At 51.6% G+C, this 27,183-nt stretch overlaps 1 protein-coding gene and 1 pseudogene across 1 annotated transcript; one reads left to right on the forward strand and one right to left on the reverse strand.

Annotated features, from left to right (window-relative positions):
* LOC132085902 (zinc finger protein 271-like) overlaps positions 1-24,106 on the reverse strand; it is a 37,324-nt pseudogene extending 13,218 nt beyond the window's left edge.
* Positions 2,172-6,014, forward strand: LOC132085895 (zinc finger protein OZF-like). The gene is made up of 3 exons (XM_059491369.1): positions 2,172-3,313; positions 4,290-4,292; positions 5,897-6,014. Exons 1-3 carry the CDS (start codon positions 2,172-2,174, stop codon positions 6,012-6,014), a joined length of 1,263 nt encoding a protein of 420 aa, XP_059347352.1.
* Positions 24,107-27,183: the final 3,077 nt, after the last annotated feature.

Here is a 27,183-nt window from a genome sequence, read left to right on the forward strand (position 1 = left end):
TACACACTTCGGTGTCCCAGTGTTCTCCCCTCTCCTGTCCTTCCCCGCGAAGAAACAACCTCCTGGGACACTGCCAAAATCTCCCCAATGGGCATTTGCAGCTTAGCTTTGGAGTCCTTTGAGCTCCAAAAATCTCCCCCATCCCCAAAAAAATCCCCACCTATGGAGCACCCAGGATATTTGAATGAGCTCTCCCTCTGTGATCACCTGGGATATGGGGGGGGCAATGCCGCAGGGGCCGGGAGTGCTGTGGAGAAAGCGAGGGCTGGAGCGTGTGTTCCCCCCGCTTCCACTTCCCACTCCTCCTCCTCTCACCCAGCTCTTCCTCCCACCCGTCCTCCTCCTCTTCCTCCTCCACACCTCCTCCTCCTCCTCCTTCTCTTGTTCCCTCCAGCCCTTGTCCTGCTGCTTCTCCCTCCCTGCTCCACCATCCCATTCCTCGTGCCGCGGTCCTGCAGCCCTCGCAGCCCGCGGCAGGAGCGTGGATGGAGCCGGGACAGGTCGGGATGGGCAGCGCGGGGCTCTCGGCTGCTCCCACCCGCTGGGGCTGGGAGGAGCAGGAGGAGGAGAACCCTGCCTGGGGAGAAGGAGAGGCAAACTGGGAAAACTGGGGGCTGCACATCCACACTGGGGCTTGCTGGGGATGTTGGTTGAGGCCTTCCAGCCCCTGGGGCTCCTATCAGGCAATCTGGGAGGGGGGAACACAGACAGGACTGGAGGATTCCAGGAGTGGCATCGCTGGGAGGGACTGGGCTGTACTGGGATCATCCTGGGATCGTTTTGGAAGTGAGTAGGAACCTGCCAGGCCAATTGAGACCATGTAAGGGGCTAATGTGATATACTGGGAATGACTGGAATCATTCTGAGAGTGAGTGGGAGATGCTGTGAGCAACTGGGATCACGCTGGTAGCAAATGGCATCATACTGGGACTGATTGTGTTGATGTAGCTGGAGGCAGCTTGGACCATACTGGGATGGATTGGAAGCAGGTAGGATTATACTAGGACCATACTGGGAATGGTGGTACATGACTTGGATCATATTGGAAGTTACTGGGATCATACTGCTGTTAAAAGGGAGCAACTGGGATCACACTTTGGGCTACTGAGAGCAACGGAGAGTGTCTGAAGTTGTAAATGCAAGATGTGGATGGGGGTATGTATTCTATTGTCATCTGTTAGAGGTGGGGCAATTATCTTCTGTTAATTGGGCAGTTTTCTTTATCTCTTCCACAAGCTCTCCAGGGAGGTATCTTCTGTTAATGGGCCATTGAGCCTCACTGCAGGACTGATAAAATTACCTCACCCCATTGGTAGATGTTCCACCCATGGGGAGGAGCCAGGCATTCCTACCTGGATATAATCAGAGATTTGGAACACCACAGTCAGGCTTTTCCCACTGGATTCCCAGAGGAGCAGCATTTCTTCTCCACTGGATTCCCAGAGGAGCAGCTTTTCTTCTCCACTGGATTCACTGAGGAAGACCAGACCTATCTACACCACCACTGGACCTTTGGAGGAAAACTACACCCTTCTGCAGGAACCACTGCTTCAACAGAACCACATCTGTCCCTCCAGGAGGACTGCAGCCACCAGTTAATTGGAGTGCAACAAACACCCTGACTAACTGGGTGTCAGCTTGGATTCTGACTCTGTCAGTGGTTTTTTTTCTACTACTGCATTTTTTATGTATTTTCCTAGCAAAGAACTGTTATTCCTATTTCCATATCTTTCCCTGAGAGCCCCTCAATTTCAAACTTATAGTGATTTAGAGGGAAGGGGTTTACATTTTGAATTTTAAGGGAGGCTCTTCCTTCCTTAGCAGACACCAAGACAGGCAGCGGGACCATCAAACCCAACGCACCCAGCCCTTGTTTTCCCCCAAGCCAGGATTTCCTGTTTCTAAACCTTGGCCCGATGCAAGAGGAGGAGGTCATGAGGAAGAGGAAGATGGCCCAGCAGCCCCAAGCAGGTGAGGAGGAAGTCAGTGCCCCTTTCCCCCTCTCTCCTGCTCCATATCCCACCCCAGCACGGCCCCCGGCTGCAGGACAACCCTGCTGCCAAAGCCATCCTGCTGGGGACGCACTGGGGGGATCTCCTTGTCCTTCCCTGTGGCATGGAGGCAAATCCCATCCTCTCCTTGTCCTTCCTCCCCCAGACCAGGAGCTGAGGATGGAGACCAGCGTGGACAAATCTCCACAGGAGAACCTTGTGGAAGAGGCTGTTTTGTGCAGCTCCACAGCACAGGAATCCAATGGGGAGGAAAAACCCCAGAGATCCCGCACGAGGAGGGGCTGCAAACGCAGATCTCAGGCATCTGAGGGGGAAAGGCCCACCCTGGACCGGGGAGGCGCCTGGAGCTCAGAGCTCGTGGTCCACGAGCAGCTTCAGGGTAAGGAGAAGCCCCAGAAGTGCTTGAAATGTGGGAAGAGCTTCAGCCAGAAATCCAACCTGATCTGCCACATGAAAATCCACATGGGGGAGAGGCCCTATATATGTGAGGAGTGTGGGAAGAGCTTCAGCCGGAGATCCAACTTGACTGTCCACTTGAGGAGCCACACCGAGGAGAGGTCTTACAAGTGTGAGGAGTGTGGGAAGAGCTTCAGCCGGAGATCCAACTTGACTGTCCACTTGAGGAGCCACACCGAGGAGAGGTGTTACAAGTGTGAGGAGTGTGGGAAGAGTTTCAGCCGGATCTCCCACCTGACTGTCCACATGAGGAGGCACACCGGGGAGAAACCCTACGAGTGTGATAAATGCAGAAAGGGGTTTCAGACCAGCTCTGATCTCCTCAGGCACCAGCGCACTCACACAGAGGAGAGGCCCTTCCTCTGCCCCAACTGTGGGAAAGGCTTCAAGTACAACTCCTCCCTTGTCAGCCACCAGCACATGCACACCTGGGAGAGGCCCTATGAGTGTCCCGAGTGTGGGAAGAGATTCACCCACAAGTCGAACCTGATTGTCCACAAGAGGATCCACACTGGCGAGAGGTCTTACGAGTGTGGGGAGTGTGGGAAGAGCTTCTGCCAGCGCTCCCACCTGATCTACCACCTGAGGAGCCACACTGGGGAGAAGCCCTATGAGTGTGATAAATGCAGGAAGAGGTTTCAGACCAGCTCTCATCTTGTCAGGCACCAGAGGATTCACATGGAGGAGCGGCCCTTTCGCTGCCCTGACTGCGGGAAGGGCTTCAGGGACAACTCCACCCTCGTGACCCACCGGCGCATCCACAGTGGGGAGAGGCCCTATGAGTGTCCTGAGTGTGGGAAGAGCTTCTCTCAGAGCTCTATCTTGAGCAGACACCAACAGAGCCAGCACTAAGGGCAGCCCAGTGAGTGCCCCAAGTGCAGGAAGACCTTCCTGCGCTACTCCAGCTCCAGCCGCCACAGAGGGATCCACCCTGGGTAATCCCTAGGGAACCCCGGTAAGCAGAGCCCAGGCCATTCCTGTTGCCGGTTATCCATGTTAGAAACCACCTTTCCAGCTGCTTCACATCTTCCTTGCACCCCGTGGCCTGGATTTTCCTTTCATTTCTGTTGGTCCCTTCAAAACACACAAAACTAGGGTAAAAAAAAAGACATTGGAATAAGCCATTGATGGGGACATGGGGGGATCTTCCAGGGGAGGGGGGACATGTTGGGTTTGAGGGAGGTGGGGTTTCCTGGGAGGGACTTGGGGGTTGCTCAGGGCTTTGGGCAGAACAGGCCCAGTAGCTGCAAAAGTGCTTGGGAACCCTGGTGAAAGTTGTGGCGTGGCTGATCAAGGCCCCCCTGCCCTGGAACTGTCTCCATGTCCCTCTGTCCTGGTTGCCAGTGTCCCTGTCCAGGATCCCCCTCTCCCTGCTGTCACCCCCTCTCACCCACCCATTCCCATGTCACCCTGGTACCGTTCTGCTGCCATCCCAGCCTGAATCTCATTCCAGTCTCATTCCCTATCTGTCTCCCATATTCCAAGTCTCTGTTCCCCTTCTGTTATTCACGGTCTTGCTCCTGTTCCCGTATTTCCATTTCAATATTCCCTGTCCCATACCCATATTCCAATTCCCGGTCCCTGTCCCCATTCTCTGTGTCATTCCAGTTCTGGGTGCCATTTCCGATCATGTCCCCATTCCCATGCGTCTTCCCTGTCCCCATACCCACTCCCTGTCCTCATTGCCGTCCCCATTCCCGCTCCCGGTCCCCATTCCCGCTCCCTGTCCCCTCTCACCGGCCGCCGCCGCCATTGCTCTGGCCCCTCCCGGCCCTCACATAACCGAGCAAACCCCGCGCTGCTCCCGCCCACCAATCCCAGCACGTGATCGCTCTCTTATTCTCATAACCAGGCCTTCTATCGTGGCCCCACTAGCTGCCGGCTGCAGCCGCCTCCGAGTGCTGTTTGCTCCCAGTTCCCTCTCAGTTCTCCCAGTAAAAGCGGGACTGGCAGGGAAAGCACTCCCAATTCCTTTCCGCTGCTCTCATGATCTTTCCCAATGCTCCCAGTTTCACTCCCTAGTTTCACTGCCATGCTGTTTCGGAACCCGCCCAGGGCAGAGCGCGGCTGCTTTTGGGTGTCAGCATTGCCTGGGCCAGTCTAGGAGTGAAAGAAAAGTGGGAGGAAGAGGAGGAACAGACGAGGAGTAAGTGGAGGAGCAGAAGGAAGAGGAGCAGCACAACCACGTTGGTTTCCCCGCCGCCTTCCCCTGCCGCTCAGGCTGAAGCTCCCCTGACTCCTGCTGCATTGCCCCCTCCAGAAGCCGCAGGTGAGTGGGGAGGGAGAGCTCACACCAGATCCATTGGGGGTCTCTGGGAGGGTTTTTTCATGGGGCAGGGGATCTTTGACTCTTGCAGGACCTCAAACCCGAACTGTGAATTTCCCATGGAGGGAACAGCCTCACCTTCGCCTGGTACCGATGGGCACAGGGGCAATCTCGGGCTGGGGGATGCCCAGGAGAGCAAAAGGGAGCTCGGGAGCCTTGGAGTGGGGAAGAGCACAGAGGGACGATCCCGGAGCTGGGAGACAAACTGGCTGCCTGGAGGGGTGGGGGAGGCTGGGGATGAGCAGGCTCCAGGCCCCCCGAGGCTGAAAGGGGCACTGACTTCTCCAGCTGCACTTGGGCAACAGGACTATCAAACCCAACACGTTCAGCCCTTGTTTTCCCCCAAACCAGGATTTTCTTTTTCCAAACCTTGGCCCGATGAAGAAGGAGGACGCCCTGAGGAAGAAGATGGCCCAGCAGCCCCAGGCAGGTGAGGAGGAAGTCAGTGCCCCTTTCCCCCTCTCTCCTGCTCCATCTCTCAGCCCAGCACGGCCCCCGGCTGCAGGACAACCCTGCTGCCAAAGCCGTCCTGCTGGGGATGCACTGGGGGGATCTCCTTGCCCTTCCCTGTTGCACAGAGGCAAATCCCATCTTCTCCTTGTCCTTCCTTCCCCAGACAAGAAGCTTAGGCCAGAGACCAGGGAGGTCAAATCCCCACAGGAGAACTTTGTAGAAGAGGCTGTTTTGTGCCGCTCCACAGCACAGGAATCAAAGGGGAAAGAAAAGCCCCAGAGATCCCTTACGAGGAGGGGCTGCAAACACCGATAACGGGGATCTGAGGGGGAAAGGCCCACCCTGGGCCAGGGATGGAGCTGCAGCTCAGAGCTGGGGATCCATGAGCAGCTCCAGGATGGGGAGGAGTCCTGCAAGTCCTCAGAATGTGGGAAGAGCTTCTCCCTGAGATTCTCCCTGATCCGCCACATGAGAATCCACACAGAAGAACGTCCCGACGAGTGTGATAAATGCAGGAAGAGGTTTCAGATGAGCTGCTGTCTCATCAGGCATCAGCAGAGTCACAAAGGCAAGAGGCCCTTCTGCTGCCACCATTGTGCAAAAGGCTTCAGGTACAACTCCGGCCTCATCACTACCTGCGCGTCCACAGCGGGGAGAGGCCCTACGAGTGTCCTGAGTTTGGGAAGAGCTTCACCCAGAACTCCACCCTGACTGCCCACCTGAGGACCCACACGGAGGAACAAAGCTATGAGTATGCAGAGTGTTGAAGTGAGGGGGAGAACGACCATCCTATAATGCATCGAACTCCAATTTATTGATCGATCAGTCACTTTAAATAACAGTGTTAATTAACTTCATGCATATTCCAAAATCCAGGTTTATAATAGGCTAACAGAGAAAACTCTAACCACTCCTTTTGTTTTACAATACCGTTGATTGTTTACACAAAATAAAACCAGTGTTCTCACTGTGATATGAACGGTTCCCAAAACTTCCATATCTGTTTCCCAGGGTGCCATCTTTTCCCAGAGGGGGTGTTTCATTTGTTATGGGAAGACTGCCTGAGAACTTTATTGTTTATAGAATAATGCCTGAGAGAGACTAATTGTTTATACAAGTCAGGCTGGGAACTGCTTTGGAACTGTTTCACAGCTACCTGTTACTTTTCTCTCAATTGCATGGCTTCATGGCCTTTTTCTTTAAGCCATGCTTGAACTAAACTCCCGACAGCAGAGGGTGGGAAGAGCTTCAGGATGAGCTCTGAACTGACCATCCACCAAAGAAACCACACTGGGGAATGGCCTTTTCAGTGTGGGGAATGTGGGAATAGCTACCAGTGGAGAAGCCACCTGACCCGCCACATGGAAGTCCACACAGGTCTGGAAGAGCCCTACAAATGTGGGCAGTGTGGGAAGAGCTTAATGTCAAAGTCCCACCTGATTGGCCACCAGAGGATCCACACTGGAGAGAGGCCCTATGAGTGTATTAAACGCAAGAAGAGGTTTCAGACCAGCTCCTTTCTCCTCCTGCACCAACAGCTTCACACAGATGAGAGGCCCTCCAACTGCCGTGACTGCGGGAAGGGCTTCAAGCAGAACACTGCTCTCATCAGCCACTGGTGCATCCACACCGGGGAGAGGTCCTACGAGTGTTCTGAGTGTAGGAAGAGCTTCTCTCAGAGCTCTAGCTTGACCAGACACCAACAGAGCCACCACTAAGGGCAGCCATGGGAGTGCCCCAAGTGCAGGAAGAGCTTTGTTCCCATGACACCCTTTGTCCTCTGATTTTGGGTCCTTTCCTCCCCTTTTGAGACGTTCCCTCCGTATTGGATCCTTTCCCCGTCTTTTGCGTCCCTTCTCCCTGTTTTGTGTATTTTCCTCCCTACTTTGGATACTTTCTCTGTCATTTGGGTCCTCCCCCCATTTTGGGTCACTCTTCCCCTATTTGGGGTTCTTTCCCCCCTTTTTGGCTCCTTTCCCTATTTTCCATCCTCCCCCCCCCCCAGTTTTGAACATCCTCCCCTTTGACTTGGTGAAGTTTTGGGTGCATCCCGCCCTCCAACCCTCTCCCCACCCCTTAACCTTCTTCACACCCCACACCCGGACACCCAGGCATGTCCCCAGTTGTGTTCCTAATTGTCCCCCCATGCCCCATGGACTCAGTGCTCGCTATCCTGGATGCCCTTGAGTCCCCAGCCCAGGACTCTGGATCTCCTTTGCCAGGAATTCCGGATCTGGCCTGGCTTCCAGGGAACACCAGTGGCACTGGGGCTCGGGGTGGGTGGCCTGGCAGGGTTGCTGGGACGGGGTTTGGGGTCATCTTGGCACTGACTGAGGGTCTTGTCCACTCTGCAGTGAGAAGTGGCCCTGGCTGGGTTGGAGAGTATGAGATGGATAGGGGCAGGAGAGGTTGGACCCTGGACCAGATGGACACCAGACCATGGATCCCACTCTGGATGGACACTGGTCCAGATGGACATGAGAGCCATGGATCCCAGCTGGATTCTGATCTGGACAGCCCCTGGTCCTGCAGCCCCCCAGCCTGGCCTGCCCCCAGCCCAGATGACCACCAGCCTGCCCACAGCCTGGCCCATCCCACTGTCCCACCAGTCCATCCCAGTAGCCCCCAACCCAAAATCCCCCCAAATAAACCCAATGCTATAACATCAGCTCCACATGGTCCCTGCAGAGCGAGAGGGAAACTGAGGCGAGGCCTGGGGAGGTGACTTTGTGGTGATGGGAGGGGATTTTGGGACCGACCCTGGAGAACCCCAAAAAGAGCACCCACCCCCCAAATTGTCACCACAGCATGGTGGGACCTCCAGCTGTCACTGCAGGAGCCACCAGCTGTCACTCCAGGAGCCACTGTGACCCTGCAGCCCCTTTGAGGGGTGACCCACGGTGTCCCCTCGGTGTCACTGGCACGTCCCCAGTGGGAGCAGCAGCATCACCTCCTGGGCACAGGTGAAGGAGGAGGTAGGGGCGGGGGGGGGTGCAGTGCAGAGTCACAGAGCATCCTTGGGGGGATGGAAGTGGTTAGGGAGACACCAAAAATGTTGCTGTCCCTTCTCCCCCACCATTGGATGTGGGCCACCCCCTGTTTTGGGGCACTGGTGACAAATTGGCGGTGACAAAAAGCACAGGTGCCACCTGTGGTGACAAAAAGCACAGGTGCCACCTCAGGGATGGCACAGAGAGGGGTCCTGCAGTGCCACCAAGTCCCCCACCCTGAGGGAGTGACAAAGGGGGGGTCGGCAGGGGGGAGGGGAAGCGTGGCAGGGGTGCCACGGAAATGCCCCCGATTCGCCTGTGCCTGGGATGTGGGGGTGGTGGAACTCCGGTCACCCTGTCTCCCTGGCAGCCCGTCACCGTGACCGTGTTCACAGGGGTCTTAGGTTGAGGGAATAGACAAGGATCTGACTCCATGTTTCAAAAGGCTTGATTTATTATTTAATTATATAGATTATATTAAAACTATACTGAAAGAATAAAAGAAAGGATTTCATCAGAAGGTTAGCTAAGAATAGAATAGCAAAGAATGATAACCAAGGCTTGTGGCTCAAACTCTCTGTCCAAGCCAGCTCACTGTGATTGGCCATTAATTAGAAACAACCAACATGGGCCAATCAAAGATCCACCTGTTGCATTCCACAGCAGCAGATAACCATTGTTTACATTTGTTCCTGAGGCTTCTCAGCTTCTCAGGAGGAAAAAGCCTAAGGAAAGGATTTTTCCTAAAAGATGTCTGTGACCTATCACCCTTTTTATTTTAGTTAAATTAAAAAGAAAAGTGTTTGTCATTTTGTCTGCTGTACCCATGCAGAAGAAAGAACAAACACTTGACGGGTTGTCTCTTGCCAATGAAAAACCTCAATCAAGTGCTGATGTGGAATGATCAGGGAAATTCTTCACTTGTAGAACATAAAATTCTATCATATCACCAAAACAATCTTTCAACATAAGAAAATGCAAAAACGATGCAAAGAAATTCATTGCTTCAACTCCAAACAGCTGAGTTACAGGAGAAAGTCCATCGACTGAAGATGTTCCTCTTTGACATTTCTGAAAGTCCCTTTTGGTCCTGAAACAGGCTTGCAGAATCCTGAAACAACAAATTGCTAAAGAAAAATCATCAATGATTATCAAAAATCCATTGACAGTTATCAAACAATTTTGAGAAAATTTTTTAATGCTTTGACCACACTCCTTTATTGAACTACTTGTAATCTTTGGCTCTTCAATGCTTTTGAGGTGCTACTACCTCTTTAAACTTTTTTTTTTTTTTTTCCGGAAAGAGCAGCAGCAGCAGAGAGGAGCCTGAGAGGCCCTGGAAGGATCAGGAACCCCAGACCTGTCCCACAGAACAGTGGTCCAGGTCCTGACGGGGGAAGCAAAGCCCCCAAACCCAGCAGCCGGCCGGGCGGTGGCCCTGGCCCAGGGAACCGAGCCAAACAGCCCAGGCCCGGTCTGCGAGGCGGGCTCTGTGTTGTCACAGCCCAGCACAACACTGCCAGTGCAATGGCAGAACAAGTGACCAAACACATCCTTCCCCCCAAAATCACTGATGCATGCTGGCAGTGAGGGGACAGAAGCTGTCCTGAGAATCTCCATCTCGGGTCTGGGAATGTTTGTTCCCCACAGAAAAGAAGCGATGATGGCTTTCTGCCACTCCCTCTGCCTCTGCAATGCAAATGCAAAAGGTGTTCCCCCATCTGCCTCCCAGTACCACCCCCACCCCCTCTGGGATGGGGACTAAAGGCAGAACTTTCAGGACCCACCTCCCCCTTGCAGCTGGGGTGCACGAGGGACGGCAGGGAGATTCGCACCCTGCAAGGGGAAACAACCAACCAAACACCCCCCAACCCACCAAGAATGCTGAGCTTGAAAGAAGGCGGCCGGGATGCACCCGCACTCAGCTGTTGAGCCATGCCTCCTCCACGGAAGGAGAGGCCGGCCACTGAATCTGCTGTTGCAAGGGCAAACGGCATGGGACGGTCTGAGTTCAGATATGCCTCCGGTTCCAGGGCAGCCTCTGACGCAGACATGGAGGACGGAGTCCCCGAAGGCGGCAGAACTGCTGGGGCGGCTGGTGGGGGTGGCGAGGCCAGAGAGAATGCAGTCACAGCAGGCGGGGGGGGGGGGGGGGTGACGGCAGCAGCACTGGGTCGCTGGTCTCAACTGCAAACTCCGGCATCGGGGTGAAAGCAGGGCCACCGCGAGCGGGGCTACGGGGACCCACATGGTGTCGGCTCTTGGTGCATCCACAGGCGGCGCAGCCTCGGAGACACGCTGGCGTCGACCGCCATTGGTACTAAGTGCATTGCCTAGCAACACTGGCGCAGCTGCGGGAAGCGGTGGAAGCAGTGCCTGATCGCTGTTGCCTTGCAACACTGGTGAAGCCGCGGGAAGCGGTGTTTCTGAGCTCGCAAGCCCAGGCGGGGCCGCTGCACCCACAGGCTCTACAGGAGGGATGGCCGTGGGAGAGGCCACGTGGGGAAGTGCCCGCACCCGTGGGGAGGGTTGGGGAAGCCCCACAAACTCGGGAGGCGGGACCTCGGGCACCAATTCCACCCCCAGGTCTGAGTGATGCGGGGTCCAAGAGGCCGGACGGGGCGATGCCTGCAGAGCTTCCAGGGGCGGCTCAGCCCACTCAAACCCCCTCTGAGAGCAACGGAGGAGGGAAAATGTGGCTCCATCTGAGCATGCTCCGAAAATGTAGGGGATAAACTTCTTTGGCTGCGGGGAAGACTTCACCCCTCTGCTGTGAGCCAGGGAGGCTGGGAAGCAGCAGATCATCTCCCCCAAAATGAACGTCTCCCGTGAGAATTCGGGGGAATAGGGCTTGCCTCCTGCAGTTAGCAATCCAGGGAAAGGCAGCCGCTCTCTCTTTCAAAACCGGAAAGAGTGCCCTGAACATTGGATAAATGCGGGGGTACCCAAATCCAAGGTTCAAAATGGCTTGGAAAATGGATTCCATGCATTCCCATACGAACATATCAAGGGCAAAGAGCACATTTGTGAAAAACCCAAAGAACTTTGCCCATCGAAAAAACTCATAGAAATGTCTCTCCAATGTCAGGGTCTGTCCTAGTAGACAGATGACCTGATGGTTCGTAGGAATGATCTCAGAGTGCAAAAACCAACACGGTACAAGAGGGTTTGCAGTGATAATCAAATCAAATGCTGTTTTATTGAAATAACCAGCAAAAATGCGACAGAGCGATTAAGGGAGAGAAAAAGATAGTGAAAGAGAGAAAGAGGGGGTGAGAGAGAGAGAGAGAGAGGGGATATAGCTACCAACGCAGAGACGAAGTCCTTTGGTGCAGTCCAGCCGAGGATCCGCCTGCTACGCTGGGGAGATCTCAAAGGCTCCAGCAAACTCAGAGAATTTTATTACTGAAAATTGTGAGGGGGGGGGAACAGATACAATAGGTAACAGATGTAACAGATAGTCCGTGTTCTCAGCAGTAAGCAAGAGCCATTGTGTTCTCGGTCCAGTGGTCACAATCTGCAGGCGAACATCTTGCTTCAGTCAGCTTGCCTCCCCCACACACCTCCCCCGAGCTGGGGGTTTCAGTCCCAGTCCTTGGAAGGGGCAGAGGGGCCTTTTAGGAGTTTCATGTCTCAGTCCTTGGTGGAGAATCTTCTCACATCTCCGTCTGTCTGTCACGGTGGTTGTAAAACAGGTGAGGGTCTTCGGTGGGAGACAACCTGAAACTCAGGAGAAGTCCAGCCAGGCCGAGAGGTGGGACAGCTTCCAAAGCTGCTATTGTTGCTAACAGGGCACGGTGCCCTCTTCTTAGCATAAAGCAAACACACTTGTGAAAACAATAGCTTAACACTATGCTTTCAGGTCTCAGGGCCTATGGCGTGTGACTTTTCTCCTTTAGAGCCAGATTCTAAAAAGGGGGGTCTTCTCTTCAGTGGTCTCCCAAGGACGATCGTGAGGCAGATGAGGGAAAATTTGGACAGACTCTCACACGACCCTGTGACTCACAATTGTCTTGAAGGGATCTTCATCAGCAGGGTGATCAGAGTATTGCTGATCAGTCTTGCCGTACGTTGGTAGAATATCCGGAAAAGCAGAGACAGTATGTCAGAGAGACAGAAAAGAGAAAAGGAGGAAGAGAAAGGATAGGAAAAAGAAGGGGGAAAAAGGGAGACAATAAACAAACATAATTAATATTGATTATCATAACATTTTTCAGAAGTGTTTGATTAATAAAAACTAATTAATTAATATTCTTGTTATAACAATTTCAAAAAATAATTAATTAATTAACAATATTATTTTTATAACAATTTCAAGAGATGGTTAAAACAAATCACAAATAATCTACAGCAAAAGTAATAAACAAATCATAATAAAAGCATTAACTTTAAAATAATTTTCTAAAACTATTCACTAAAAATCAAAAGTAATTTCCACAAAATCATAAAAGAAAATCAGGATTACTCTGAAACACATATGCTTAATTCATAATTGCTTTGTGTCAAATGTCTCGGGGATTTCCACGGTGCAGGGGACATCAGCCAAATTGTGTGCATTAACTATAGACAACAATCTTGTCAGCTGTTTCACCATCTTCCAATTCATAACGACTAGGATTGCTGATAAAATGAAACCAAACAGAATTAAAATCAAAAGGATAACAATGGGATGACACACACTGTTCAAGACACTTGTAGCAGTAGGAGACCACCTAAAAAGTGTATCCCACCACCTGTGCTCGCATCTTTCTCCACTCTTTCCATGACACGGTGTATCTGTCTTACATTGTGATGAACAGTCACCCGGGTCTCTTGTCCGCTTTCCTTCATCTTCTCCAGGATTTCAACCAAGTTCTGATGGAGCAGCAGTTGTCTTACCAGAGTGAGATTCATCTCAATAGGAGTAGACATCAGTTTGTGAATCAGTGTGTAGTTAGATTGCCACAGGTAGTGAGAAGTGACTGGAGCTTCAAAAGAAAAATCACATCCTGAAATCTTAGTAAAGTTACAAGCATAGAAATTTGAATGATCTTTTGTATCTACTATAACATTTTATATGAGCAAAAAATCACAAATAGTTCTAAAACATGCACATGTATTGCCTATGAATTGTTTCAAAAGCCTCATTAGGACAAATCTCAAAATGACAGATATTTTGCTCTATGTCTAAACAAATGTCTTGAACTATGATTTCATTGCTTTCACAGATGAACCATTGTTGTTCTTGGGCAATACAAGATTCCAAATCAACAGTTTGCCATTTCTTACCAATTTGACAGGCCCATTCTCTATGTTCAGAAAGATAGAGAATAGCGCCGTCATAATTCAGTTCTAATGCTAGAACAGGGAAAATCAAATGCTCTGAGGCATTTTGTATAGTTAACACAAAAACTATATTGTATTTAAAATGAGGTCACAGGTCAAAATTCACTAGGTTCCACCAGGATTGGAATTCTATTTCAAAGTCAGTGGCACTGTCTCAAATTATTTTCCGAATTTCAGTGAGAAAAGTGCCTTCTTCACCTTCTCTTATAATTGAAGGAAAAATTGACTGCACCCACAATTGTGCCTGGATACAGCTGAGAGCCAAAGAAACATTGTTTTGTGTAGCACCGAGTGCATCAATTACCAATTTGTGGTCATTTACATTTACTTTCTCCCAATTTGGTAATATGCTTGAGAGCAGCCACTGGTGTGTTCACAAAGCCAGTAAGAATGACTGCAGTGGTTGCTGTAATTTGATCAAATCTTTAATTGTGACAGCAAATTTATTCAAGTTCAGTTATTTACATGTCATGTATACTATCATCACCTGGTGTTAACATAAAGAAGGGAAAAATAGTATTTCTGTTGTCGATCACTAGTGTTATCATGGTTTATCAGGTCTTCATGTCTCTTGGAGTTCTTCTGAAAAAGTAAACACAACAGACTCTGCCACGAAGAGGTAGAAAAAGTTAGAACAATGGAATAGTCAGAGAGGTTTTGAACAGCAGTGGTACTTCCCCTACAGCAGCGGGGGGTCCACCAAAAACAGGTTGTCCAGGGTAATGCCCTGGGTTCTTGAAATCATCATCTGGTCTCTGTAGTGAAGGAATTATGCTTGGAGCTGTTGGGCAAAAAGCAGTGATTTTGGAACACTCATTTACCCCCCATCTATAGTGAGAGTTGTGAGAAATCCATTTAATCTTTTCACCTTCTGCCCAGTCCTGCACACTTTTGACAGTAAAATGAGAAACATTACCAGATTGAATTTCCTGTGGGTTTAGGAAAATCCCAAACCATCCCTGCATTGCTTTAACAGTATTATCTCCTGTAGCTCCTTTAAAAGCATCAGCCTGGAGCAACCCAAATATAAACATAGCATAGGACTTGGTGTTAATACAGACAAGAAAGCAATTCTGACCCTCACTTTGGAAAATACTCCAAACAGTTAACAGTTCTCCAACCTGGGCATTGTCCTGTTCCTCTCTGTTAGCAGAAGCGGGGGAGAGAGGAGGGGTTGCTTTAGTCACAGAGGCAGGTTTATTTTGGCTGCTACCCAAGCTGCCAGTTTCTTGGATTGCCCAGTTCTCCTCCACCTCCCTGGGTGCCAAGCCAACCACAAACACTCCCCCTTCCCAGGTTGGGTACCTTTTCTCAGCATCTTTGAAACCACAGGAATAAAAACCAACAGGCTTTGTCCGAACCTCAGGACCCTGCTGCCAAATGTGTACTGAAAGTTGTGAGGAGGCAAATCCCCACTCCACCTGAAAGGGGTCTCTAGGATGGATAAGGTCCAGTGCTTGGTGAGCTGTCACTTCAAGAATCAGCAATTGCAATGTTTCTTCCTGAGAAGAAGTCCAATCCCATTTTATTCTTTTTCTCAGCAAGTCATAAAGGGGAACAAAAGGGTCATTCTGGTTACTAAGAAATTTATCTGGTCTTTCTATAGGAGACAGAGCTACTATGGTTTTCTGAAGGAGAATTGCTGTAGGTTTATGTGTTCCTGGAAGCCCTTGAGTTAAAGAGGTCATAATTTCAGGCTTTACAGGTGATTGGATTGGAGATTCAAAACCAGGAAATAATTTATTTTCATGAATCAATTGCAGGCAGCCGGATTTGTGAATGTTTTCCCAGAGTTGGTTAGGGGTACCAACCAAAGGGTCTCTCCTTTCCAAGGGGTTAAGCCCCTCAGCTCAATGAGCTGTGTGCTGATTTAGGGACCATGGGATGTGTCTGTCTGCTGTTGTTAGGAATGCCCCATGTCCCCAGCACCCACCGGCTTCTTGTTCTGACAAAAGAATCTGATCTCCCCCAGTGAGAGACACTTGACAAATGTGTTCTGTTTCAGATTTCTGGGGGAGAAGCCCGTACTGCTTTGCAAGTTTTGTTAATTCAGTAGCAGTGTACGGGATTTCTTTAGTGGTTTTGTGTGGGTTAAGATCTTCATTATTGATATAGTTGCATTCTGTTTCAATTAGAGGTTTTATGTTGTTACAGCAGTGTTTCCTGCAATTTTTCATCAGGGTTAATTCTGTTTGAGAACAATTTTGACTGGTGTGAGGAGTTTCTTTCTCCTCTGTTTCTTTTGAGGAATCAGAGTTCTGTGAATTTTTAACATGTTCCTCTCTCAGGGCAGTCCGTAACAAGATATTTACATTTCTTTCTTCATCCAATTGTTTTTGCAAAACTTCAGCTAGGTTTTGGAGGGAGTCTATGATAGCATTTTCCTCACTTTATCGCTTAAAGCGAGTTTCTATGGCTGCTGTGAGACAGGCACCCAAGACTGAGCAGAAGATGGTTTTATTTGTGCCCAGTTTGAATTTTGTTTCATGTTGCAAAGAAGATATGCTATCAATAACATTTTCTAAGTTAAACCAATTGCAGTTTGCCCATTCTTCTCCCCCTGGAGAAGGTGTGGCATTGTATTTAGCAAGCAGAGCATAAAATTCAGCTTTACCTTTTGCACTGAAGTTTTTAGTCATTTTGTGAGGGGACCAAAGCTACACCAGGGAGTTAAGTTACACAAATCACACAGCCTTTTCACTGTCCCCTTGCTTCCCTGGGTAGTTGAAGAGACAGAATCAGTCTGGGAGGCTCTGTGAGGTTGCTTCCAATTTGTCTCTTCCTTCCCAGACAGTACAGATACGCAGTCACATGAACACACACACACACAAATGTTTTCTTTGTGAGGGGACCAGAACCTAGAACAGGGGGAAAGCCACTCAGCCTTCACTGGGCTGCCCCTCACTCCCCTGTGTAGGTGAAGGGACAATATCTGTCTAAAAGGTACAGGTTAATTTCCTCAGGTCTGTCCCTTCCCTTTTAGACAGTCCAGGTACACAAATACAGCAGTAACAACAGTAACGGGTTCAGATTCAGCTCAAATACAACAGTAACAGGTTCGGATTCAACTCAAATACAACAAGAACAACAACAGTATCAATATCAATACCAATATCAATATCAATATCAGTAACAGCATCAATATCAGGATCAGGAGAAGTATCAGTGTCAGTGTCCGTGCCAGTAAGATCAGTAACAGAAGTTACAGTAACAATTTCCCCTGCTTTTGCACCAAAAAATCTTTTGTGTCAATTCCAGAGCCTGTGTGCTCAATCGAGGGTGAGATTTGGCTTTGGTGTGTGCAGTCTGCGAGAGGTTACAGACTACACAAAACCTGAAAAATCTCACTGGCTACTAGAAATCCTGTCTGTGATGCCAATTATGTGAAGGTCCGCCTGAAATGAACGGGTGACGAATGATTTTTGGGTGCAAAAATAACCAACAAAAGGCACAGGGGTTTTGCAGTAACAAATCAACAAGGTGCAATTTTATTGATTATAACCACAGCTAAATATGCGTTTGGTTAAGGGATCCGGGGAAGAGAAGGGTAGGACAAGGGAAAAAGGGAGGAAAGAAGGTCAGGGAATGGGGTATAGCTACCAAAATGTGATATCTTCGGGGTCCCGCCGCCGAAACTCGCTGGTACACGCGGTACACGCACTCGGGAGATCTCAGAGGACAGTCGAAACCGAACCCCAATATATATACTGTTCTTGGTTGGGGGAAGGGTGGCTGAAATTAGGTTTCCATGGAGGGGAGAAGAATAGGAGCAGGAGGAGGGGGTGAGACAGTTCCATTGTTTTCATGGCCGAATGCTCACAGGTACGTTAGGTTTTTCCCCCTCCCTGAGTTGGGAGGGAGTACAGTCCCAGTCTCTGGAAGGAGGTTGCCAGGGGTGCCATGGGGGTGCCAATAGGGTGCCAGAGGGGTTCTTGGTTCATTGATGAGGGGATTCGCATCTCTGTTGGTCCATCACAGTGGTTGAAGACAGGCAAGAGGGGTCTTCTCATGGAGCGGAGGGGAGCCACCCCAGAGCTCAGTCCAGCCAGGTCAGGAGTTTGGAAAAAAGTCCAGTTCAATTGTCCAGAAAAGGGCAGCATGCCCCCTTCGAGTACAGCATGGCGTGTTCTGCAAACATCACTTGTGAACACACTAGATAAGCAGGAGACTTTCTTTCCCAACTGGCTCAGCAGTTTTAACCCTTCGGCAGTCTTTTCTCATGATGATCGTGAGGCAAAAAATGAAGGATTTTCGGATGGACTTCTACAGTGTGTCTGTGTGCTGGTGCTCTCGTGGTTCCTACCCATTGGCACAAGACACTCTCGAGGAAGGTTTTGTCCAGACCGCCTAAGACTGCAGCAATAACTCATTTTTTTCATTTACTCTGTGGTGCAAATAAACCATTCTGTCTAATCATGATCAGAAAAAATCACAGCAGTATTTATATAAATTTATCTGGTATTCTATGATTAATCCTGTGGGACAAATAGCATTAAAGTCCAATTCCAATGTCCAATCTTTTACACCTTTGAGAAAGACTGGGGGTGGGCTTGGATCCAGCCACTCCCAGACTCCTCTCTTAGAAGGAATTTTAGAAGTCTAGGGGCCCTGCACAAGTTTGAGGAATCATGGTGGCTGTTGAGTGTCATTTTTCTACCTCACGTCTCGGCAAGAGTTTCTCCAAAAAAGAAATAAAGCTTTTGCCTGAAGCTCCCACTGTGCCCATGACAGAAACCCCTGTGAGTGTCTGGGACATCCTGGCTCTTTGGCAGCCTGGGGACTCCTGAGATGTCACCGTGGAGCCCCCGTGAGCGCCTGTGACAGATCGGTGCCTTTGTAGCCCAAGGTCCCCTGGGATGTCACCATGGAATGGCTGAGACTGCCTCTTACCACAGGGCTCTTTACCATCCCCAGAAAGCCCTGGGAGGTCTCCATGGAGCCCCTGTCTGTGCCTGTGACATTCCAGCTCTGGAAGAGCCTGGAGATTCCTGGAAAGTCCCCAAGGAACCCCTCTGAGGGTCGGTGACAAATCTGATCTTAAGCAGGCAACCATCAGCAGCCCCCTGTTGCTATGCTCAGTTTCCATGGCAACCATCACCAGCCCCCTGTTGCTATGCTCAGTTTCCATGGCAACCATCACCAGCCCCCTGTTGCTATGGTCAGTATCCATGGCAACCATCACCAGCCCCCTGTTGCTATGGTCAGTCCCTTGGCAGCTCCATGGAGACCCCATGCCAGGGCTGGTTTCCATGGGCACCAGCTCAGGCCTGCAGCCAGAGCCCGTTGCCATGGCAACCATTGCAGCCCCATCCCCAGGCTCATGGGATCCCAGAACCACAGAATTGGCTGAGCTGGGAGGGACCCATCAGGATCCTCCAGTCCAACTGCTGGCCCTGCACAGAACACCCCAACAATGCCAGCCTGGGCCTGGCAGCGCTGTCCAAACACTGCTGCAGCTCAGAGAGCCCTGGAGCTGGGACCCTTCCCTGGGGAGCCTGGGCAGGGCCCCAGCAGCCTCTGGGCAAAAACCTTTTCCTGACATCCAACCGGAGCCTGCCCCGACTCAGCTGCAGCCGTTCCCCCCACTCCTGTCCCTGGGCACCAGAGGGAAGAGGTTCCCACAGCCCCAACCAGGGACCCGCTCCCAAGGCTGTTGCCATGGCCACCAGGGCTGGGACCAGCTGGGATGCTCAGTTTCCACGGGCCGGAGTTCAGGAATGGGATTCCCCAATTTTCTGCTCTTGCTAAAACTGCGCTGTCCTCGCTGCCCTCCCGCCTCCCCTGGTAAGCGCAAAAGGCAAAGATCTCGGGCTGGGATACGAACAATTTATTGGGAACAACAATGAGATAAGGAATGAATGGAACAGAAACAATATTGATAATAGAGTGTATAAATAAAACTGTTTACAGGGAAAACTAAAACACAACTTACTGGGTCTGCCTGGCCGCGTATTTCCTCCAGCCTGGAAAGCACACCCTTCTCCTCAGGGACAGAGAGAGAGAGAGAGAGAGAGTCCCTTTCCTGTCCCTGGCAATGTCCTGAGGTGGGAGGGAATGTAATGACACAGTCATTGCCAGACCCTCATGCTCTTCCATCCCACATCATGTCATTGGCAGAGGCAGGAAAAGGGACAGGTGTCTTCCTAGCATGGATCAGAAGGAAAAATGGATCACCAGGGCTCTTCCCAACATGGATCCTCCAACTATGGATGAAGTTGGGGCAGTGCACAAAAGTCCTCCTGCATTGGGGCATTGGCAGAGCTTCCCTTACAGGTGCCTCCATTGGTGTCTGGTTAAGACAGAGATCTGGGTGAAGCTTTTCCCACTCTGGGGACACTCGTAGGGCCTCTCCCTCTCCCCAGTGGGGATGCGCCGGTGCCTGATGAGGTTGGAGTTGTGCTTGAAGCCCTTCCCGCACTCAGGGCAGCGCAAGGGCCTCTCATCCGTGTGAATCTGCTTATGCTGGACGAGACTGGAGCTGCTCTGAAACCTCTTCTGACACTGGGGACACTCGTAGGGCCTCTCCCCCATGTGGATGCGTTGGTGTATGACAAGGGCAGAGCTGGACCTGAAGCCCTTCACACATTCCTCACACTCATAGGGCCATTCCCCAGCATGGATCCTCTGGCTGATCAGGGTGCTGCTCTGCCTGAAGCTCTTCCCACACTCCAAGTACTTGTGGGGCTTCTGCCCGTCATGAAGCTGCCCATGGACTACCAGCTCCGAGTTCTGGCTGAAGCTCTGTCCACCTTCCTGGCTCAGGGTGGGTCTTTCCTCCTCAAAGCACCCTGGGTTGGGTTTGGAGCCCCTCCTCCTCATGGGGGATCTCCAGGGCTTTTCCTCCCCATTGGATTCTTTTCCCATGGAGCCACTCAAACCGGCCTCTTCCATGTGGTTCTGCTGTGGGGATTCATCGTCCCTGATCTTGATCCTCAGCTCCTTCTCTGGTAGAGGAAGGACAAGCACAGGATGGGATTTCCCCCCGTGCAAGAGTGAAGGGGAAGGAGATCCCCCCAGTGCATCCCCGGCAGGATGGCGTTGGCAGCAGGGATGTCCTGCAGCGAGGGGATTTTCTGGGCTGGAAGATGGAGCAGGAGAGAGGGGGAAAGGGGCACTGACTTCCTCCTCACATGCCTGGGTGTCCTGAGGCATTCTCATCTTCCTTGAGGTGTCTTCCGCCATCTGGCCAAGTTTTAGGAATGGGCAATTCCTAAAACAAGGGAGGAAAACAAGGGTTGAGCACAATGAGCTTTGTACTGGTTTAAAGGCAAACCTGGGGAAGAGTCTAAGCCAGAATTCCAATTCAGTAACAAAATAAGGATCAAGGCAATGATACAGAAACACTGCCTTAAACTGACAGTCAGGATATAACTAGACACCCTGTTGTTCAGGGTGGTGGCAGCAGTCCCAGTAAATGGTGGCTGCAGTTCTGTTGGAGAGACGAACACAACTCTGTCGAAGCAGTGATCCGGTAGAAGGGTCTGGTCTTCCTCTGGATGTCCAGTGGTGGTTATAGAGCTCTTGTCCTCTAGGAATTCAGTAGGCAAACTGCTCCTGGTGTAGCAAAGTGTCAGCTTATATCCAGGTAGGAATGCTTGGATCCTCTCCCTGGGCAGAGCATCCCACAATGGGAGGATGGAATTTTATCAGTCCTGCAGTGACACTCAATGGCCCATTCACAGGAGATATCTCCCCTGGAGGGCGTTATCAGGGGTGAGTCATGGAAGAGATAAAGAACACTGCCCCACCTGTTTATAGCAGTTGATGAAGGTGGGGATTGAAAACATGCATTTGGTTACATCTTGCATGGCAACCTGAAACAGTGGGGTAATCCCTGCTCAGGGGGTGAACACCACCCCCCTTACCCAAACTGGCTCAGCTGTAAAACCCCCACCCCCGGAAGGCCACACACACAGGGGACAATGTCACACTTGGCCCCCTCCAGGGGAAGTCTTTTTCACAGGCTGGGGGACTTTGCCAAATATTAGAATAATTTTTCTCTTTGTCCCTGTCACCTTTGTGACAGCTACACATAGCTTCCCCTTTCTTTTCATAATCCGTATTGGGCCTATTTTCCACTTTTCTTTTTTTAGAATGTACCAGCAGCTGAGCTGGAGCTGTGCAGGACCAAAGGAATTTGGATTTGCCACAAAATAGCTTCTATTGTAAGTTTATAAAATTTTGGGATTTATTTGCCTTTCCATCACAAGTGACTTTTTGGAAGAGTAAATTCAAGGCATTTTATCTAGGGTCAAATTTGATTTCTGACAAGGAACAACATTACTTCTTCTGGTGCCCAGAGGATGCTTGTGAAGCTTCTGTTCCTCTTGCCCTGGGGGATGCTTGGGGGGGTTTTTCCCAGTCCCTGTCACCCCAGGCCATTCCACAGGGAGTCTCCATCATTCTCACCCCAGAGAATGCCTGGGGGGTTCTCCCTCCCTCTCATACCCTGTGCCAGGGGTACTCAGGGCAGTCTCTGTCCCTCTCAGCCCAGGGGGTACTCAGGGCAGTCTCTGTCCCCTCACCCTGGGGGATGTTCGCGGGGTCTCCATCCCTCTGGCCTCAGGCAATGCCTGTGCAAGGCTGGGGACCAGGGGCTCTGGGTCCCTCTCACCGCTGAGGGTGCTCGGGCCTGGGAGGGCTCTCCGACCTTCTCACACCTGGGGGGGTTCTCTGTCCCTCTCAGCCCTGCTGTGACCCCACCCAAACATCATCAGGGTCAGAGGGAGAGAGACACCCCCAAACCCCCAGAAGGGCTGAACCTGGGATTTGGTTTGGGGCTGAGGGTTTAGGAAGGGGCTGGAATTGGGGCTGGGATTGGAGTTGGGGCTGAGATTTGGATTAGAGCTGGGATTGGGGTTAAGGCTAGACATGGGATTAACTATCGGGCTGGGGTTGGGATTGGGTCTTGGGATAGACGAGTCTGAAACTGGGATGAGAATAAATACAGAATGGTGAGTGTGTCTAAACGTGGAGTGAGATTGATACTAGGATCACTGTCAGGTTTGGGATTGAGCTCACCCAGAGTGGGACAGAGGGGATGTTACGGTGGGAAGGTTTGGGGACAATCCTGGTTTGGGGAAAAACAAGGTGTGAATGCCTTGGGTTGGGGATTCCTCCCACCCACGTTCATTTCTAGAAGTCACCTGATGTCCCAAAATCAAGAGTAATTAAAAAAAACCCACCAGAAATGTCCCATTTCCAGTCTCATCCCTCTTGGGTTATGGTTGGTCCCCCATCTCAGGGCTTCTGGGGATCCCATGGGTCCTAGGGATCCCCCCTCTCCAGGATCCTGCTTTTGGATTCTGGGAGGTTCTGGGGTCCCAAGGTCCCCCTCTCCAGCCTCCCCTCAATCCAGCCACTTGGGGTTCCCCCTTCTTTCTACCACCTTGTCCTGGATTAGCGCAAATTTGGTTGAAACCCTCCAAAAGGAGTTTCCTCTAGAATGCTGATTCAGCAGCCCCACCCTCAGCCAGTTTGGGAAAATATTTCCTTAGAGGAAAGTGGATAAAAAAGTTACTTTACAGGCAAAGCATTTACCAGCACAAAAATTGAACAATATTAAGCAATAAAACCTCTTGCTGCTCCAAAATAGATGACAAACTCCAAAAGTTCCTCCTTGGGTTGTAGCTCCCCGCACTCAGCGTCTTATCAGTGTCTTATCAGTGTCTTATCAGTCTCTTTTCAGTCCCTCCAGCACTGGAAATGCTGTGGCCCAGGCTCAGCCAGGTGGGCCACAGGTGTGAGCTGCTGGTGGTGTTCTGGCTGTTCAGTGCAGAGCAGATTTAAACAGCTCCAAAGAAAAAGAAAAGCCACAGTCCAGGGAACTTCTCTGCCTCAGCGAGCTAAAAACTAACTAAAAGCACAGGACAGCTCTGTCCTGCTGTCTGTCCATCCAGCAGCTGGAATGTAGAGGAATGCAGTGTATGAAAACAAACTGCTGCTTCTTCCTCCTCCCCTTTGCTCTCAGAACCAGCCTTAAAGGTGCAGAACTCATTTCTGGGCTAAACAGACCATTGGGGGTACGAGCATCATGAAGTTCCCCCAGCACACACCCCTCTCAGGGTCAGGGGGTCCCGTCTCCGCCTCATCTCCGGGCTGCCGGGGGTCCCCCAGCTCCGGTATCGCCCCTTCCCCTCTCCCCGTCCCGGGGGTCCCCCGTTCCACAGCCCCGGCTCTCACGGGGATCCCCAAAACCAATGTCCCGCCCCGTCGGTACCGGGCCATCCCCACGTGGACCCCCGGGACCCTCCCGAGGGGCGATCGTGGCTCCTCTCCCCCCGAAAAACTCCTCTTAGGGAGCCCGGGGATATCCGGGGCTCGAGTCCGGGACCTGCCGGCTCCGAACACTCTCCAAAAAATCCTCCTGGAGACCCCTGGCTGGAGTCGGGGCGAGCTCGGCCTCCGCCCTCCCCTGCGGCTCGGGGCTGGGGGCGATGCTCCCGGGGCAGGAGGTGCTGCAGGCTCGGCGTGCGGGCGCTGCGAGCGCCGCGATCCTCCCGCTCCTGATCCCGCTCCTCCTCTCCCTCCTCTTCCTCCCGCATTTCCTCCGCTCCCAGCCCGGACCCCCCTTTCCCACCGCTCTGCCCCGCGGCCCCGCAGCACCGGCTGCTGGCTGGGGGAGCCCCCGATCGGCCCCAGGGCTGGGCAGGGGCTCGGGGACTCCCCCGGGGCGGATCCGTCCCCCCGGCCCGAGCCCCAAATTCCGCTCCGGGGCCCCCGGGCTCTGCGGGCCCGCCTGGCAACCGGTGAGCCATCGGCGAGATAAGCTCTGGTTGGCTGGAAATTGTTTACCGCGTCCTCTGATTGGCTGGAGTTGTAAAAGGCGCTACGCCCTGCGGGTGTTCCTGGGAGCTGCGGAGGCCGGGCGGGAGCCTTTTCCTGTTTCTTTCTGTTCTCTGAGACCTCTTTCCTATTTCTTTCTCTCTTTGAGACCTCTTCCCGCTTTCTTTCTCTCCCTTTCTCCTCCGCATTTCTTGTTCCGTTCAGTCCACGCTCAATAATCGTCGGTTGCTGTCCCACGCTCTCATTCGCTCCTTCACTGGGGCAGAGGCGTCTCTCCCTCGCGGGGTCGTAATCCGTGGACAGGGTCCCTTCCCACCCCAGTCCCTGGAAAATGTCCATCAAAGCCACCTTTGCTGTGTGCTCTGGGAGCCCACAGAGCGTCTGGATCTTCTCCCCTTGGGAGGCACGGCAGGAGCAGCACCCTGGGAGCCTCGGGAATGCCCCTCTGGGATCCACGGCACACACTGCCAGGGTCTGGAATTCCAGTTCTCAGCTATGAAAAGATGTTCCTGCCCTTGAGGGCAAAGCTGTCAAGAAGGAGCCAAAAGCCAAGTGGAACAAGATCTTACAGTGGCATTTCACTGCGAGCCTTCATAACTTCCCCCATGGTTGTTGTAGCTCCTGAATTGGGAATTAAATCCGGGCACGGTCTTTGGTGTGAGCTGCCCTGGGTCAAGGGAGACACTGAGAGAGAAACAGAGCAGGGAAAGAGAGGCAGGAGAGAAAGGAGGGCACAAACACAGTCAGCTGAGAAGGTGGCACTCTGAAAACAGAACTGACTGAAAAGGAATATAACAGAAAGGAATAATTTTGCACCTTTTTTTTTTTACTATCAAAATACAATTTCTTCCCCTTCTCACAAACCTCTTGCCCGTGTCATTCAGCAGGGCTGTCAGAAAGCCCTTCATTCTGGGTGGATGTTCCAGGCTGCAGCCACAAGGAAAGAGGGAATGGGGGTTTTCCTGCTCCTGGGGAGTTTGACATCCTCAGCTGAGGAGAGGAGGAGACACCAGAAGAAAAGGGCAGCTGGGCTTCACCCTTCCACAGGAAAAACTGGGCGGGGGAATCGCTCATCCTGTCTGCTGCTGCTCCCACAGGGATGTGAGGGCTGATCCCAGAGCCCTAAGGGTCACAGTCAGGGCTGCCCTCAGGGAATGCTTGCCTGGTATTGAGAGGCAGCGTGGGAGCACCTGGATCTTGGGGCACCCAGCTGCTCCCCATGTTTGGAGGTGCCTGAGGAGGGCTGGGATGATGGCAGGGACATCCTGCAGTGACATCCCCTCTGTCCCGCTCTGGGTGAGCTCAGTCCCAAACCTGACCCTCATCCTGGTCTCAATCTCACTCCATGTTTAGACACACTCACAGTTCTGTATTTAATCACATCCCAGTGCCAGACTTGTCTAGCCCTAGACCCAATCCCAACCCCAGCCCTAAAGCTAATCCCATGTCTAGCCTTAACCCCAATCCCAGCTCTAATCCGAATCTCAGCCCCAACTCCAAGCCCAGCCCCAATTCCAGCCCCTTCCTAAACCCTCAGCCCCAAACCAAATCCCAGGTTCAGCCCTTCTGGGGGTTTGGGGGTGTCTCTCTCCCTCTGAGCCCGATGATGTTTGGGTGGGGTCACAGCAGGGCTGAGAGGGACAGAGACCCCTCCGGCCTCCCCAGGTGTGAGAAGGTGGGAGAGCCCCCCCAGGCCCGAGCACCCTCAGCGGTGAGAGGGACACAGAGCCCCTGGTCCCCATCCCTGCAGAGGCATTGCCTGAGGCCAGAGGGATGGAGACCCCCCGAGCATCCCCCAGGGCGAGGGGACAGAGACTGCCCTGAGTACCCCCTGGGCTGAGAGGGACAGAGCCTTCTTGGTAGCAAAAAAAGGGGCCAACCCAGTCTTGTTTCCCTTCTTTTGTCTTATTTTCTTATAGAAGCTGTCCCATTACCTTTCACAGTTCCTTGTGTACTTCTCCTCAACAAATGCTGGTATTTCTCATCCATTAAAACAGGAAGAGTTCTCAAGCTGGTTGGTGGAAGCTTGACTCCACTTTTTGGGTATCTTGGTGTTTTTCTGGTTGTCTTTCAGTCTCTGCTTGAGAGTCAATCTTGTTTCACCTGGCCTGGATGTTACAGTCCACTCTTTGGGCTCTTCTACTGGGCCTTTGACTATGCTGCCATGAATCCATCCCTGCTCTGCAGTTCACACGGCCGATTTGGTGGTGAGCAGTTCCTGAAAGGGACCTTCCCACTGGGGAGTTAGAGGCTGATCTCCCTGTGGCTTGATCATCACCCAATCCCCAGGACTAATATTATGGATTCCGCAATCCAGGCTGGTAGATTAAGTAATTGCCCCTTTATGTCTTAGCCCTTCTAAGGTTTGTGCTATGGACATAACAAATTTCTTGGCATTGGTTTCCCCTTCCTCATAGGTGGCAACCTTCTGGGGTGAGGTCCGGAAGGGAAACCCAAACATCATTTCATAGGGTGACACCCCCAGATCTGACTGGGGTTGGGTTCTAATTCTTAATAATTCTTAATAAGGCCAAAGGGAGACATTTCATCCATGACACTTGGGTTTCAATCATTAGCTTAAATAGAGCTCTTTTAAGAGTTTGATTCATTCTCTCAACCTGACCAGAACTCTGTGGATGCCATGGAGTGTGTAATTCCCATTTTACTCCCAGGGCCTGAACAATTTTCTGCAATATCTTTAATGTGAAATGAGTTCCCCAGTCTGAATCAATCCTGTTTGCCATCCCATATCAGGGAATGATTGATTCTAGAAGTGTTTTACTCACAACATTGGCATTGGCTTTCACAGTGGGTACCACCTCTACCCAATAAGTCA

The sequence above is a fragment of the Ammospiza nelsoni genome, chromosome 33 (genome assembly GCF_027579445.1).
Source record: "Ammospiza nelsoni isolate bAmmNel1 chromosome 33, bAmmNel1.pri, whole genome shotgun sequence".
In the NCBI taxonomy this organism is placed as follows: domain Eukaryota; kingdom Metazoa; phylum Chordata; class Aves; order Passeriformes; family Passerellidae; genus Ammospiza; species Ammospiza nelsoni.